The 15202-nt window shown below is 34.7% G+C and overlaps 2 protein-coding genes across 2 annotated transcripts; both read right to left on the bottom strand.

The window, feature by feature from the left end:
- Window positions 1-1900: 1900 nt before the first annotated feature.
- On the bottom strand, window positions 1901-7641 carry LOC116003754 (C2 and GRAM domain-containing protein At5g50170). The gene is made up of 9 exons (XM_031243676.1): window positions 7235-7641; window positions 5030-6262; window positions 4774-4956; window positions 4417-4700; window positions 4194-4310; window positions 3756-4018; window positions 3493-3667; window positions 2338-2610; window positions 1901-2222 (listed from the first exon to the last, which is right to left on the bottom strand). The coding sequence occupies exons 1-9, from the start codon at window positions 7581-7583 to the stop codon at window positions 2028-2030; spliced, it is 3072 nt and encodes a 1023-aa protein (XP_031099536.1). The 5' UTR covers window positions 7584-7641; the 3' UTR covers window positions 1901-2027.
- A 2310-nt stretch (window positions 7642-9951) lies between these two features.
- On the bottom strand, window positions 9952-13318 carry LOC116009777. The gene is made up of 2 exons (XM_031248904.1): window positions 13108-13318; window positions 9952-10306 (listed from the first exon to the last, which is right to left on the bottom strand). Exons 1-2 carry the CDS (start codon window positions 13249-13251, stop codon window positions 10148-10150), a joined length of 303 nt encoding a protein of 100 aa, XP_031104764.1. The 5' UTR covers window positions 13252-13318; the 3' UTR covers window positions 9952-10147.
- Window positions 13319-15202: the final 1884 nt, after the last annotated feature.

Below are 15202 nucleotides of genomic sequence, written 5' to 3'. Positions count from 1 at the left end.
ATAAAAAGTACATTTATTTTTAAAATAAGTACGTAAAGTACTGTTTTTAACGTAAAAAAAATATCATTTTAAATCCTATGTAAACCGCGGTTCACACAATAATGATTCATCAATCATCTTACCGGCCAACCTTCTAGATTTGCAACAAGTTGTAGCTAGGCTGCCTATCGCCGTTTGACGGGTTAATACAATACATTGTCTGATCCGCTACTCATCTTGGCTAAATAGAAGACGACATTATACCACCAACTAATTGGGTTCAATATATATACCTTATCATCAACCATTATATATTCATAATCATCTTTAGTTTAATTGACTTTTAAGATGACATACATTTATATATACTTCATCCGCTTGCCAAAGACCTTGTGGTCTAGTGGCACTCGGTGTCCCGATTTACACTTTCATGGATGATGAGAGTGGGTTTGAGCCTCAGTGGAGGCAACTGTTGACTCTTTGTGTTTCAGTCAGTACAACTCAAATATATATATATATATATATATATATATATATATACTTCATCCGCCTCATTTTATATGTATAGTTCAATTAATCATACTCGACTTAAACTTATTTATAACTCTTATTTTATATATTATATTTAATATTAAGATATATAATTTTATATGTATAGTTCAATTAATGAGACTCGACTTAAACTTATTTATAACTCTGTTTTTATATATTATATTAATATTAAGATATAAAATTTATATATTTAGACATTGTATTAAAATACTACTAAAATAAAAAATCAAATCAAATTAAAAAAATTATATTTTTCCAGTTGACATATTTTGTACTTACAGTTAACCGTTTATGTACCTAATAAATAAATTAAGCACGTAACATGTTAACTACAAAAAAAATTGAATGCACATAATTTTAACTGCATACATATAATATGTTAACTACAGACTTCAATTACATGTAATTACCATGTTATGCGCTTATAGTTAATATGTTATGTGTCTTTAATTTATATATATATTAGAATAAAGGTCAAATAGACCACCGAACTACACACGAAACTGCAATTGGATCATCGAACACTAAAATAAAGTACAATTGAGTCCCTAAACAACACAATATCAAGCAATTGAACCAAAAATGACATGTTTACATATTAGTTGTTAACATGACGGTTACAAAATTTAAAAATAATTTTTAAATTTTATTTTAATAATTTTAAATAAATTAAATAAAAAAACACTGGAGACGAAATCCTTCTTCATCTCCGGACTAGAGACAAAGAACTCATTATCCCCGCCCAGAGACGAAGAGGCATTCGTCACTAGGCTACCGAAGACAAAGGCTTGCAGAGACGATGACTAGTTTTTCGTCTCCGATGGCCTGGAGACTATGCCTGAAACTTTTTCTTTTAATTATTTATTTAAATTATTAAAATAAAATTTATTTATTTTTTAAATTTGATAACTGCCAAGTTAGCAACTAATAGGTAAACATGTCACTTCCAATTCAATTGCTTAATTTTATGTTGTTCAGGGATTTAATTATATTTTTTTTTTAGTTTAATGGTCCAATTGTAACTTTATGGGTAGTTCAATGGCCTAGTGGACCATTATTTCCAATTAATTACAAATTCAAAATGTGATATAGAATTTAATCATATGAGAACTACACATCATGTGAAAATTTGTTGACAAATCTAAATCATTAATCAATATCTGATGAATAAAAAAACAGTAAAAAAATAAGCGGGATAATTTTAATAAATATTACAAATTTTTATTTATTTTCAATTGTTAGATTTACTAAATCAATAAAGTTCTCACCTGATTATGAACCATATATAATCTAAAGGTTATTTTGAATCATAGTCGGGAGATCCATGGTATAATTTGCCTGCGTAAGAAAGGCCAGAATAGCCTGAACATTTGTAAGAAAGTGGGTTAATTTCCAGGGTAAGAAAGCAAAACAAAACAAAAGTGGGTTAATTTCCAGGGTAAGAAAGGCCAGAATAGGCTGTGTAAAAATGACAACATTTTGCAACAATCATGCTTCTAGCTAGATCTCTCTTCTCTCCCAACCAACTCTATCATCTCCTTCACTCGTTGACTAAATTTCCGAACAATGTTCTTCGTTATTCGGTCCTCTACTTTTGTGTTCTTCAGCCACATTACACCAACATAAACATCACACCTGCAAGACTTGTGATGAGCCGCAAAACAGCTCTCCACCTCGTATCTAAGCTGAACCTGTATGAAAAATAATTTACATGTTTGACAAGAACTTGAAACAATAATCCATTTACCAATTACCAAACAGGACTATAAAAGAAGGAATCTTCATTTTCTGGGGAAGAAAACACACTTGGTAGTAGTCAGAAAATGGGACACCATGTATGGCCATAATCTCGTTCAGAATCCATCCGCCATCATTTGCATATACAGATTTGCGCTGCGTGCTGGTAACTTCAACTCCAAATATTGAGATAAGGCGGTTTAGTTTGTAAGAGACGCGTCTTTCGTAAACATCGGGTTCAATAAGCTCCCAAGAACTTGTCATGTAGTTGAGGCAACCAGATTTGGTCATTACTTTATGTTCCAAGTCTCCTCCATTAAACATCTCCATTAATGATTTATGCTGTAAAGTCAAGTAAATTCCGATATTAAAAGCAGAAGTATCAAATAATACTGCAACCCCAAGGGATACATAGCAGTATAGCACTTCTACAGACAAAAAGGAAATCATTTTTAACAATACCTTCACCACGGGAAGAGAAAAAAGGAAAGCTACTTTGTCAAGGGTATAGGCATTGAAAGATGCTATAACGTATCGTAGAAGCCAACACGCCCCTTGCGTGTGCGGGCCAAGCTCCAGGCAACACGTCGTGTGCGTGCCAAGCTCCATGCAACACGTGAACCATAGTTTCTTTTTATCGGGTGACGCGTAAACGCCCCCTCACGTGTGCGACGCGGACTATAGTTTCTTTTTATCAGGTGACGCGGTGTGGAGATTCAAACCCATGACCTGGGTTGGCTCTGATACTAAATTGAAGCAAAAAGCCTAAGCTAATAGTTTTTTTTTTTTTTGAATATTATTGACTCTGTTACAATGTAGTATTTGTTCATACATACTTTTTCAACCTACTGAAGCACAACGAGCCAACGCCCCCACTGGGGATCGAACCTGTGACCATTCACTTGGGAGGGCCACAGCTATAATAGTTAGACTACACATTTATGTTTATATTTTATATATGCTCAACACTCGCTATGATTGGTGGCTTTCTCAATCTAATAAGAAAGAAAACACTTGCTAAACAAGTATTCTTGTGATTTATCATCCTATCAACGAATGTAAAAGTAGTTCAACGATTGAATCTTAAACTACAGCATAGTAGTTTAATGTGCAAAAGGAACAATTGGGTTCTCAATCTTCACATTAAGAGGCAAAATTAAAGATACATATATATATAGACAGGATCTCATATATAGAGAAATGAACGGAAAACAGTGCACTTACATTCATGGGAAGATCAGCAGAATAAACCTTGGACATGCTTACATCTTCAACGATTAAATACGACCCAGTTTCTTCGGGCAATACATTCTTCTCATCCTTGTACTGTTGCTCTTCTGCAATTTGTGCTTTCTGGTCAGGTGTATATGCCCTCGTTTTCCACAAGGCCATTATTGTCCTGTTAACACATATCAGTATAATATCCTCGACATAACCAAAAAGAAAAGAAAAAAAAAATCTCAAAAAATAATTAGGAAATAAAAGACCTGCTAGCACCACCGAAGGATACAAAAGAATGAAAACAGAAATGCAGCCTGCCTTCTTCATCTATAGACTTTGCTCCATTTCTGGCATCAGTGCCCCGATCTTTGTGCAAAATCATGACTAGAGAAGGGCTACCCATGGTTGAAAAGGATGGAGGAAGCACATTAATATCTTCAATATCTTCCCAAAGGAAGAAAAACTTGGTTTTGTGTCCAAACAAATTGGCATAAAACCCAACTATTCTAGTGGATAGAAAGATCCGCCCCTGCAATTAGCAAAGGTGTCATATATTCGAATTTTATAAAATATTTCAAGTAGAACCATTGGAAAATCAATTGCTAATAGTAGAACCTAGTGACTTCATGTTCACAAAAACTATGAATTTCTTTTTTATTTATTTTGGCTGGAAATAAGAACTAGAAATCAGCATTAGATCACACCTGCAGTGGCAATTTTCTTTTAAGCGAGCATGAGAAATCATTGATTAGAAATTCTTCAGGAGGCAATCCAAATGTTTTCTGAAATGTAGAATTCCTGTGTGGTGACCGGAGGTTCAACTGCCAATGACAAAACTCGGAAGCTTGAACATTTTCTATTGCATGATTCATTAATAATAGAAATAACAACAAAAACAACAATAAATCTGTTCCGATTTAGTTATACCTTCTTTCCAACTTCTTTCTCCATCTTTGTCAAATTATCTCTGATTGTCTCAACTCCATTATTGTTGTTCAAGAATATCCTCAAGTGCAACTTCGACTGTGATGATTGAGCAATTTTACCACCAAGAGGAAGCCACAAATCTGCCAATTCTGCCGAAGTGTACTTCAAGAAATTGATTTCAGCGTGCCCAAGTGAGCGAGATTGATCAAACGGGCCATCGAAATCGAAAACTTCGACATCCAACATTGAGGGTGGTTCTTCTGCAGGTTCAAACTCCAGTATCTCTAAGAAATAACCGAGAAGTTAAAACTAGCCCATGCGAAAAGTATAGAAAGCGAGAAAAAAACAAGTACTCACCATTCCACTGAGGATCAAGAGTTTGGAGCTGGACAGAGCTTGTTCTGGATTTCCCGTTGCAGGTAAAGACCACATATGGATCTGGAAATCCCGTTGGATCTAGAGAAGCTAAGTTCGTCCCCTCAATTAAAGCCACTGTGAGCACCCATCCATCACCGTGTGCTCTGACTCCATGATCACTTCCTGTTATAGCAATAACTGATTAGAAGTTAACGACTTGACGGGTTCTGTTCATGAGGCAATTTAACTGTTTTACCTCTTCGCAGTCTAGCTTCTACAAAATGTGCAATCATGCGATAAACCTGCTCCAAATGAAGGACTAGGATTCCACATGTGATAATTTCACCCACACTATCTGGCAAGTCAAGACCATGAAATTCTAACCCTTGGAGTTGGGTTGATCTGCATAATAAAATGTGTATAGAGAAATATAAAACTAGAAAAGTGGTGGAGACTACAGTGAAATTGCAGAAGTACTCTCTAGCCAATTCTAAATCTGAAGGATGTTCGCTTGGCAAAGTCGCCAATAGATGACCATTATCTAAGACCTCAGCAGAGGATATTACTTTACAGTGTTGAGCAAGTAATCTTGAAAACTCCGAAAAACTGTCCTTTAATCCCTGCCCAGTTCCTCCCTCAATCATTGTCTTCATCATGGTGCTTTTGCAAAACTTAACGGCCCAGGATATTACAAGGCGAGTGGACTCTTCTCCAGACCGTAGCCCTGGCCCAGGCATTATATTATATAGCAATTCAACTTTGAAAGTACTCCCGTATGGAACATCTGGAGTACTAACATTGACCAGAACAGCAAACTCTTTTCCATCGCCTTTAAGGTATGTTTGCTCCTCGGTGGCTTGAACAGCCTTAACCAATTTTGTTGGTCCATTTGTGTATGTCACCACCCGTGTTAAACATGACTTGTCATCCGATTTCCAAGTCCAAGGCCCCTCTTGAACATCTTTAGTACCCTGCAACTCTGCAAGCTCTCTCCTAAACTGTGAATCAGGAGCAAAAAGAAGCATATTAAGATCCTTCGGTGGCAGAGCATATGTCTGATCCAAAAGAATTCCCCCCGGCAGGTTTTCTGGCATTTCTCTCCCTTCAGTTCTAGACTGCATTAGCTTAATTGCCTCACAAAAGCTTTGACTGCCCGTGGTTTCCTGTACATTGTCTTCATAATCTGAAGGTATGCTGGATAACTCAGAAGAATTATCTTTCTTTGATCCTTCTTCATTACTTTTTGATGATTCCTCGTTCTTATCAAACAACTTCTCAAAATGGCCAGCAATGGACTTTATCAATTGTTTCCCTTCCAAAACTTTCTTGGGAGGAGGAGTTGTGGAATTTTGGAAATCTTGAGAAGAAACTTTGATCGCATCCACATCCTTAGAAGTTTCACTTCCAACACTTGGTTGTACAAAACAAGCATGATTAGTGGATATATCCTGGCCCTTGCCACGCAAGGAAAGTGTAAGAAGAATTTTCCCTGGGTTGGTAGAAAAGTTTAGCAGCTAATTATATGCATAAATTACAGAAATTAAATTTAGGAACTATGACCAAGAAAGATACACATATAGCTGAATAAACAAGTGGAAATAGCAATTGCAGAGCAGCCCCAATAACACCTGTTGTATTCAGCCACTGTAGAACTCTAAACTTACTCACAAGTCACAACATGAAACCCTTTTCAAGTCAATTCATCCATGCTATTCCATGCATTAGCCTAGAATCAGCTGCAACTTCCAAGTTTACGATAGTCGGGCAGACTAGAGGCCAGTGAAGGGCCAAGTCCAGCACCAGGTGCCTAAGAGATTGTTGGGCTGAGACCTGTAGAGCGAAATCTAGCACTCTACCTTTGAAAAATGTAACAGACATAAGAAAATAAAGTTGTGCATTCGCTCCTCGCTATAGTTTTTGGCATAAATATAAGTGTTTGATCCTAACAACTACTTACTAGGACCCCACCCCCATTTTGTCCAACATCAAAGGCAGTTGATTAGTTAGGGACCAAAGTGGTGAAATCCTAATAGGCGAGGGATATTTTAGGTGAAAATTGCATAGTTAAGGACTAAATTAAATAGTCGATGACCAAAGTGGTAAAATCTTAATAGTGGGAGAACTGTTTTAGGTAAAAATTGCATAGTTAGGATTAAACTAGGCAACTTTAATAGTCCAAAAGTGGTGAAATCCTAATAGGGGAGGGACCAAATTGGGTATTAACTCCATTTATGTCAATACCATAAGAGCAAGATAAATCAAACCAGACTTTCTCCATCATGGCTTCCATAAACCTTAATTCTACATACAAACACTTGATCACCACAACTAGTACACAGATTATATCACTAGCAGATGGTGAGCCCCTAGTGAACCTTCGCCATGATCAAACTGAATGTTCATTCATCAGGTTGAACAGAATTCCAACTAGAGACACAATGAAAGAGGAAAATTAACTAACCATCATCTCTGTCAATTGATTTAGCATTCTTGGGTCTTTGAAGGGAGAACCAAGTGGGTGGCAAGTTCTGATTCTCCTCTGCAACAACAGACCAAACCGGAATCTTGACTCGACCCACTAAATCCCCCGACCCATTGAAGAATCCGGCATCCCCATTATGCTCATAAACAGACAAAATCAGTTCTTCCCCCAAATCACTGGCTCTGAATACAAACTCCTCCTTCCACACTGGGTCTGTGGTGTTCTTCAAAATCCTTGTCTTGGACTTGAACTTCCCGAGCTGCAATTTCACGTACGATTCCTTCACGCCCAAGTTTCTCCCCTCCAACAAATACACAAAGAGCCTCATTTCTTTTTGGCAAAATACTTAGTTGAAATGTTTTGTGGCGTGCCAAAGGTGTTTTCGAAAGTAATGGTGTTTGAATTTTTGGCAAAAAAACTTTGGTTAAAGCTATATAGGCTATAGGAAACGTGGGAGAGAGAGGGAAGTGACACGCGGCATGAGGCAAGGCATTTAATCTTGGGAAGCGCAAAAACGGTTTGTTTGGCTTCGTAGCAACGGTAAGCATCGAAGTCTACCTGACACGTTATATTATGATAGAGGCTTGAGAAAATGGTCATACATTCTCAATAGTGCTAATTTTTTGACCAATAAAGAGAGAGAATGAAGATAAAAGAAAAAAGGAAAATAGTGAAAATAAATATATTCCAAGTAGGTGCATGCAGTGCACGTGCCTATTGAACGTTACTGCTGTGCTCAACGCGCACTAATTAAGATTTTTTTTCTTTATTCACAGTGAATTTCATCAAAAAAAAAAAGAAATTAAATTTCTGCAATCACATTTTCTCTCTGCTCTCCCCCTCCCCCTCCTACTCACCCTAAGGAAAAAATTCACTCCAACAATTCTATTGTGATTGCTCTAGATGTGACTGGGTTGTCAGATTTTTTTATTTTTTTTTACATTGGCTTAATTATAATTATTTTTTAAAAACTAAAATTGTTTAAATAAATTGTTTTTGGAATAATTAAAATAGTTCTTTTACTTTTAGGGAGCATTTGATTCAAAGTATTTCATAATTGGCAATATAGATCATACTGGTCCTAATCGTGTATGGTTAGGGACAGAGAGAGCACACGCACATGGAGAGTTCAAATGAGAACAATCTCTTTCACACAAAAAAATGTGATATTGGTATTATTTCAATTGACTACGTGAGATCAAAAGATAACATAGCAAATTTGTTAGTGAAAGTGTTAAATAGAGAGTTGACATGAGGATTGTGACTAAACTTTGTTGTGAATATCTACCTAATTGGCACCCAGGTTCAATTGGACAAATAAATTATGAAATAAAGTGTGTCACTATGAGAGTATCGAACTCCTAACAACTCCTCGTTGAACAATGATTCATGCACGAGGTTAGCATGCTTATATGTTTTAATGATTCAAGATTTTGAGTGAATGAGATGTGTAATTTGATATATTGTACACTCAAAATGATTAATTGACGAATGAGAAATTGATTCTCAAATTATAAATAGGCCACTTGAGTTGGGAAGGGATGTGAATTTGCACGGGTGTATATACAAACTTTTTTTAAAGAGAGTTTAAATTATATAAGGTATTTCCCAATAATGGGGTTTTACACAAATTTTAAGAAAATGTGATGAGGTGAAAGAGTGATAAGGAGGAAAGAGAAAGTATTGGTATCTCCTGCAAGGCAGAGTGTTTTACTCAGAATTGTGGGACCCATTTTTATTTGAACTTGATTTCCTTGCGCAAGTTGCGCGCCTAGGGAGCGCATAAATGCTATTATTCTTTTTTATTTTCCTTTTCCGTTTTATATTTCACGTACATCAAAATTTTTACTATTGAGAAAGACCTAACATAGAAGCTAACTCACGTATAAGGATGCCGGGATGAGAGTTGTTGCAGGCTTTGTTGGCGGTAGTTCCATTGTTTTGGATGCTGATTTGATAATTTCCAAAGTTATAGTTTTACTTGTCTCGTAAATCAATTTTCTTCCTTCTAAAAAATGTTGCCAACACTTTCGCAAAATGACATTCTATTATCAAATGTTCCATAAACCAAACGTCAGTTTAAAGCTATATGCCTATATAGCTATAGGAGACGTGGGAGAGAGAGGAAAGTGACGGGGAAGGAATTTAATCATAAGAAGAGCAAAAATGGTTTGTTTGGCAATTGGTGGCAACAGTAAGCATAAAAGTCTATGTGACACGTTATATTGAGATAGAGGCTTGAGAAAATGGCCATATAGACGCAAATGTGATTTGATGTGAGATTGAAACAATACACACACTTTTATTCTTGTACTTTTAGAAATACTTTCATTCTTGTGTTTTTATAAATACTTTCTAATTTTACACTTCTCTTTTTAGTTTTGTTTATACCATTTTCAATCTAAAGAGTTATTAATAATGTTTTTTTAGTTAATTCCAAGAATAGTCCTTATCAATTTTATTCTCGACTTTCAATTTTATTATAAATAGTTCATTGACTATTGACATTATCAATTTTCATCAACTTTCAATTTAACCATGAATAGTTCCTTGACTATTAATTTTATTCCAAATTTGTTATTAATTAAGCTTTTTAAATTTTTTTACCAATTAATTAATATGCATATTAGTTTAGGCGGGAAAGTTGAACAGGAGAATTTTACTTTTATTAATAGTATAGATAGAAGTATAGATTATTTTTAGATAAAAATAATTTGTATACAAATTAATAGGCAGGATGTTATAATTGGAAGTAATTGTTACATGATATTGGTTTTTAATCGATAAAAGTATTGGCACCAAATGCAGAATTACAAAGTGAAAGAAGCAGAGCAGTCTAAAGCATAGTTGCGGATGAAACTTACGATGTATGTTTTATGGCAAAAAATAAAGTCAACCGGTTTCCTGATCGAAGTCATCACCTTCAGACTCTTCTCCATTATCAACATCGTCATCCTCAGCTTCATTGTCAAAATCTTCTTTATCGTTATCAACTATGTTGGTCTTCCCGATCACAGTTAAGTTGCTATTAATCTTTCCGATCTCACTGCACTGCAAATCATCCAATCAGTTAAGGGTAAGTCCCGGATAAAAGATGATGATAATCTCATTACATTAAAGAAACAGTGAGGAGAAATCATCATAAATGACAGGAAAAAGACCAGACAGATGATGATAACACTCTATTGTAAAACACATTTGCCTTTATGAACAAATAAGAGCTTTAGCCTATACATTCAATATTCATATTTTTGTAAGTCCACGAATGTAAATAAATAGAGAGAAAACAGGAAGAGGTGGGAAGCCTTTCTGAAAAGTGAAAACTCCTGCATTAAATACAAATCAAAAAGTTATTTAAATTTCAATTATATCACTTTAGTATCAGGACTGTTATTCAAAAGTATGACATTAAGATTGAGTCATGACTAAAGTCTCTCAACGCCAAGGCAACTTGAAGCTGTGGGATGCCAATTTTGAGTTCTAGAATTGACACATTTTTTTAATTATAACATAAAGCATGGTGAAACAAATAGATTTGGATTTAACATGGCACAAGTGGTTGTTATGCTCAAATTGAGAAATTTAATTATTAAACAATTCTGGAAGAATATAAAAGACTGAAAACAAAACCTCAAGGTAAAGTTTTTAGCAATAATTAACGTTCAAAAAGACTCAATCTACTGCAGACATCTCATTATAACTCACAAATGATGCCAATGAAAGCTCATGCCTGATCCACACATGCAGAAATGGCAACAAGAAAACTGATATTTCTTAAGGAAATTAAGTGCATCAGTTTTATCCTATATACATCTGGTTCATGATAGACGTTTATCTACTGCACTTTCCTTCACAATCACCATCCCCATAGGGCAAAAGAATTGTTAACTAAAAACTTGAGTTTATAGCAACAAACTTCGAAACATAAACTCCTTCATAGCCTGAGTTGGGCAATGTCAATATTGTGTTAATTTATGTACCCAAAAAATAGTATGCTGATTACCTTAAAACCTTCCAACCACTGGATACTTAGGGAGGGAAACAGTGGGTTCCGAGTTCTGACACAATTTTAAACATTATAAAAATTCGTTTTCTTTTGGTGGCTAAAACTCTTAAGCAAGGAGATGAAAAGTGAACAACATGAAATAAGTGGGTAAACTAGGGACTAGGGAGATAAAGATGGAAAGAAAGGTGAAGAAACAATATTACAACTACATTTTACTAAAACTGAATAGATATGTCTTTCCTATGTGCCTACACATCCAAAATCAATGTCCATACATTCCAAATAAGGAGGCAAAAAGTAGCTTTACCTACTAGTATGCTAATGCTTCTCGTGAACCTTCAGATTTTGCATTTATAACCAATTTAGGTACAAGGATTAGGCAACAACACTAGTTACCTAGTGCTGATAAATCCCACTAGCCTATGAATTTGAACAGCAACTTGTCAAAGAACCGTTGATACTAACTGATGAACAAAGAATGGTATGCCTATCCATTCATTGCACCGATCAGATTGAAACTTTAGAAATTAAATTGTCTCCTAAAACTGTCTCATTCTTTTCCCATTTGAAACCAGAGGATTCAGCTTCTATCTCTTACTCTCTCGAGTCTCGGCTTGTCAAAAGCATCTCTTCCCAAACCCCACCTTCCTCCCTCCACGTCCTTACAATGTGTTGCCATCTACAGCCACTTTCCCTTTCTCACCACCAAAGCTGTTGCTTTACCTATCTCCCTCCCCATTTTGCTCTTTCATTCTTCACCTAATTGACCACAATGCACTTATGCACCTAACACCACACAACCAAGACTTTAAAACTGACCTTCTCCTTTCAATCCCAGCCTATCTGTCCATGCACCCCCCACCCACCCCACCCTCCAACTCATGGAAAATTCAACAAAAGCTCCCCACGCCCATCGTATCCAATATCCTACATTTTTCTCTTCTGTATTCAGGTTAATTCAGAAACCAATAATCAATAATAAAAGTCAGCATAGAAGTCTTATTTCCATAGTTATAATATATGTAAAAACAAACTCCATTATTAGTGTAACATGATACATGATGCTAACTTTTATTCATTTGCTTGCATGAACGTATAACACAGCTGCATAAACTGGCAGTCAAAATCCAAATTATTCCCCATACAAAACAACTTCATGTTTCAGTTAATTGTTAGCTCCAAGTATAGCAAAAAGAATTAGTCAAACCAACAAAATGTCTACAGTAACCTAGCAACATCCGTAGTACTAAGTAATTCCACATCAAAACCACTTCAAAAAGCTAGTAATCCTCACCAACTAGCAATATCCATTTTTTTTTTTGAAAACTAAAGGACTAATGTTGTTTATAAGATTTTCACATTTACTAATTTGATTTTCACAAAATGGACAAACATTGGACTCCTTTAACAAAACCCTAATAGTGGGAATAGAAGTAGAAAAAGTTCTGCTTCTGTCAGTCACAAAATAAATTTGGTCAAATTGAAACTAGAGGATTCAAACGTAATACTTCAAATAATTATAATACATAAAAATCTTAAATTTCACCAAATAGTCAAAAACCTTTTTCCAATAAATCATTTTAATTTGGCAATCAATTCTCATTTTCAGTGCAAATAAAAACGGAATAAAAGAATTAATACATATTTCCTTAAAACGTGAGGCAGGCAACCAAAAAATTATCGAATTTATTAAGTTCTATCACTGTAATCCAAGTTTTCAAAAGCAGGAACATAGAATCCATTCACAAATTCCGGAAATAATAATCTAGGTCTAAAGACAACAAAATACAGTACTATTTGTTTAACCTAAAAGAGAAAAATACAAATAGCGATTAAGAGTATAAACCTTTTCTTCAAAATCTGACTCCTCCATGGCAAGGAGGAGCTCATCGCTCTGGGGATGGGGCCACTGGGCAGGAAGAAGAAACGACGTCGGAATTGTCTCAGTAGACCAAGGGTACTGTAGCATGAATGCCGGATACTGCAACATTCTCTCCTTCCCTTTGAATCCGTCTCGAAACTCTTTTCAAAATGCTTTGAATTTCTCCGATCATTTTTGCGTTTTAAATGAAAGCGATGACTCTCTTACAGTCTTACGGACTTTTTCTTCGGCCCAGAAGGCCGAACAAATATTGGACCGTTTGGTTAAATGCTACGATGATAACGGTAAATTATACTCCGTATCTTGGAACTGGATCCATGTAGCAATATAATTCCTTGCCAATGCAATTAATAAATTCAGGAAATTTTATTGTGTATCATGGTTTAAAATGGTGTTATGTTTTTTAATAAAATAAATAAATAACGCTCATTCCGCTGTTCCATCCAACTAATTATTTTTTATGACTTATTCAATTTCATTTTATATATATTGTAGTTTATTATACAAATAAAATATCATTTTGATTTAACTACAGTTTCATTTGACATTATATACACAATATGTGAGACCTTTTATTGAATTTCATTTTATACATACCATAGTTTTATTACAACACCACTAAAGTATAATTCTAATTCAACTACGACTTCATTCATTATTAGACAATATACAATCAAATATGTGAAACATGTTATTCAGTTTCAGTTTATATACATTGTACTGACTGTAGTTTTATTACAGCATAACCAAAGTATCATTTTGATATAACTACAATTTCATTTTACAATATAAAATCAATATATGAGACATATTATTCAATTTTATTTTATACATACTGTAGTTTAATTACTGCACAACTAAAGTACGGAGTATCATTTTAATTCAACTACGGTTTCATTTGACAATATACACTCAGTATGTGATACTTAGCTTGTTATGCAGTTTCATTTTATACACATTGTAGTTTCATTACAATACAACTAAAATATCATTTTAATTCAACTACAATTTCATTTGACAATGTACATTCAATATATGAGACATGTTACTCAATTTCATTTTAGATACACTATAGTTTCATTACAGCACAATTAAAGTATCATTATAATCTAACTATAGTTTCATTTGATAATATATACTTAATATGTGACACATGTTATTTAATTTCATTTTAGATATACTGTAGTTTCATTTTATATTCTTATAACATCATAAATACGGGATTAGTAACTGTTGCAGTTTCCGTTTCTTTTTACTTAAAAAAAATGATGACGTTTTTAGATCATGGTCCACCACAAATGATTAAATTATGTTTTGTTAGTCCTCAACCCACTAGAAAAAGTAACAATAGTTATACCCTGCACCACGGTGCACATAGCAATGTGCACCACGTACGTAAACGACGTCGTTTCGATGTTAGTGGACGCAGACGCGAATGACTCAAGAGAATTCATTATCTATAATACACATAATCATTATCTAGAATACACAGAACGTTTGCCTATAATACACAGAATGTTTGCCCAGAATATTGACACAAAATACACAGATGTTAGTGGACGCGGACGCGAATGACTCCAGTGAATTCATTATCAATAATATACATAATCATTATCTAGAATACACAGAACGTTTGCCTAGAATACACAGAATGTTTGCCCAGAATACACAGAATATTGACACAAAATACACAGAACTTATCCTCCTAATAACATTCGAATGCACAAACACATCACAACCTGTGTTAATAACATGAATACACATAATATTGACACAAAATACACATAAATCATCCTCCTAAACATTCGAATGCACAAACACATCACAACATGTGTTACTAACATGGATACACAGAACGATTGCCTATAATACACAGAATGATTGTCTGGAACACAGAATATTAATATAAATACAGAGATCGGCCGAAACAGGAAACGTGATTTTAAAAAAACGAACGGTTAATTTACAATGCTCAAAACGACGTCGTTTACGTACGTGGTGCACTGTATAATTTGCCAAAAAGTAATCAGACCACTGAAGAAATAAATTAGCAAGCCTA

The sequence above is a fragment of the Ipomoea triloba genome, chromosome 2 (genome assembly GCF_003576645.1).
Source record: "Ipomoea triloba cultivar NCNSP0323 chromosome 2, ASM357664v1".
NCBI classification, from domain to species: Eukaryota; Viridiplantae; Streptophyta; class Magnoliopsida; order Solanales; family Convolvulaceae; genus Ipomoea; species Ipomoea triloba.
Note: the sequence above shows the minus strand (reverse complement) of the source record. Positions and strands in the feature narration are given on the sequence as shown.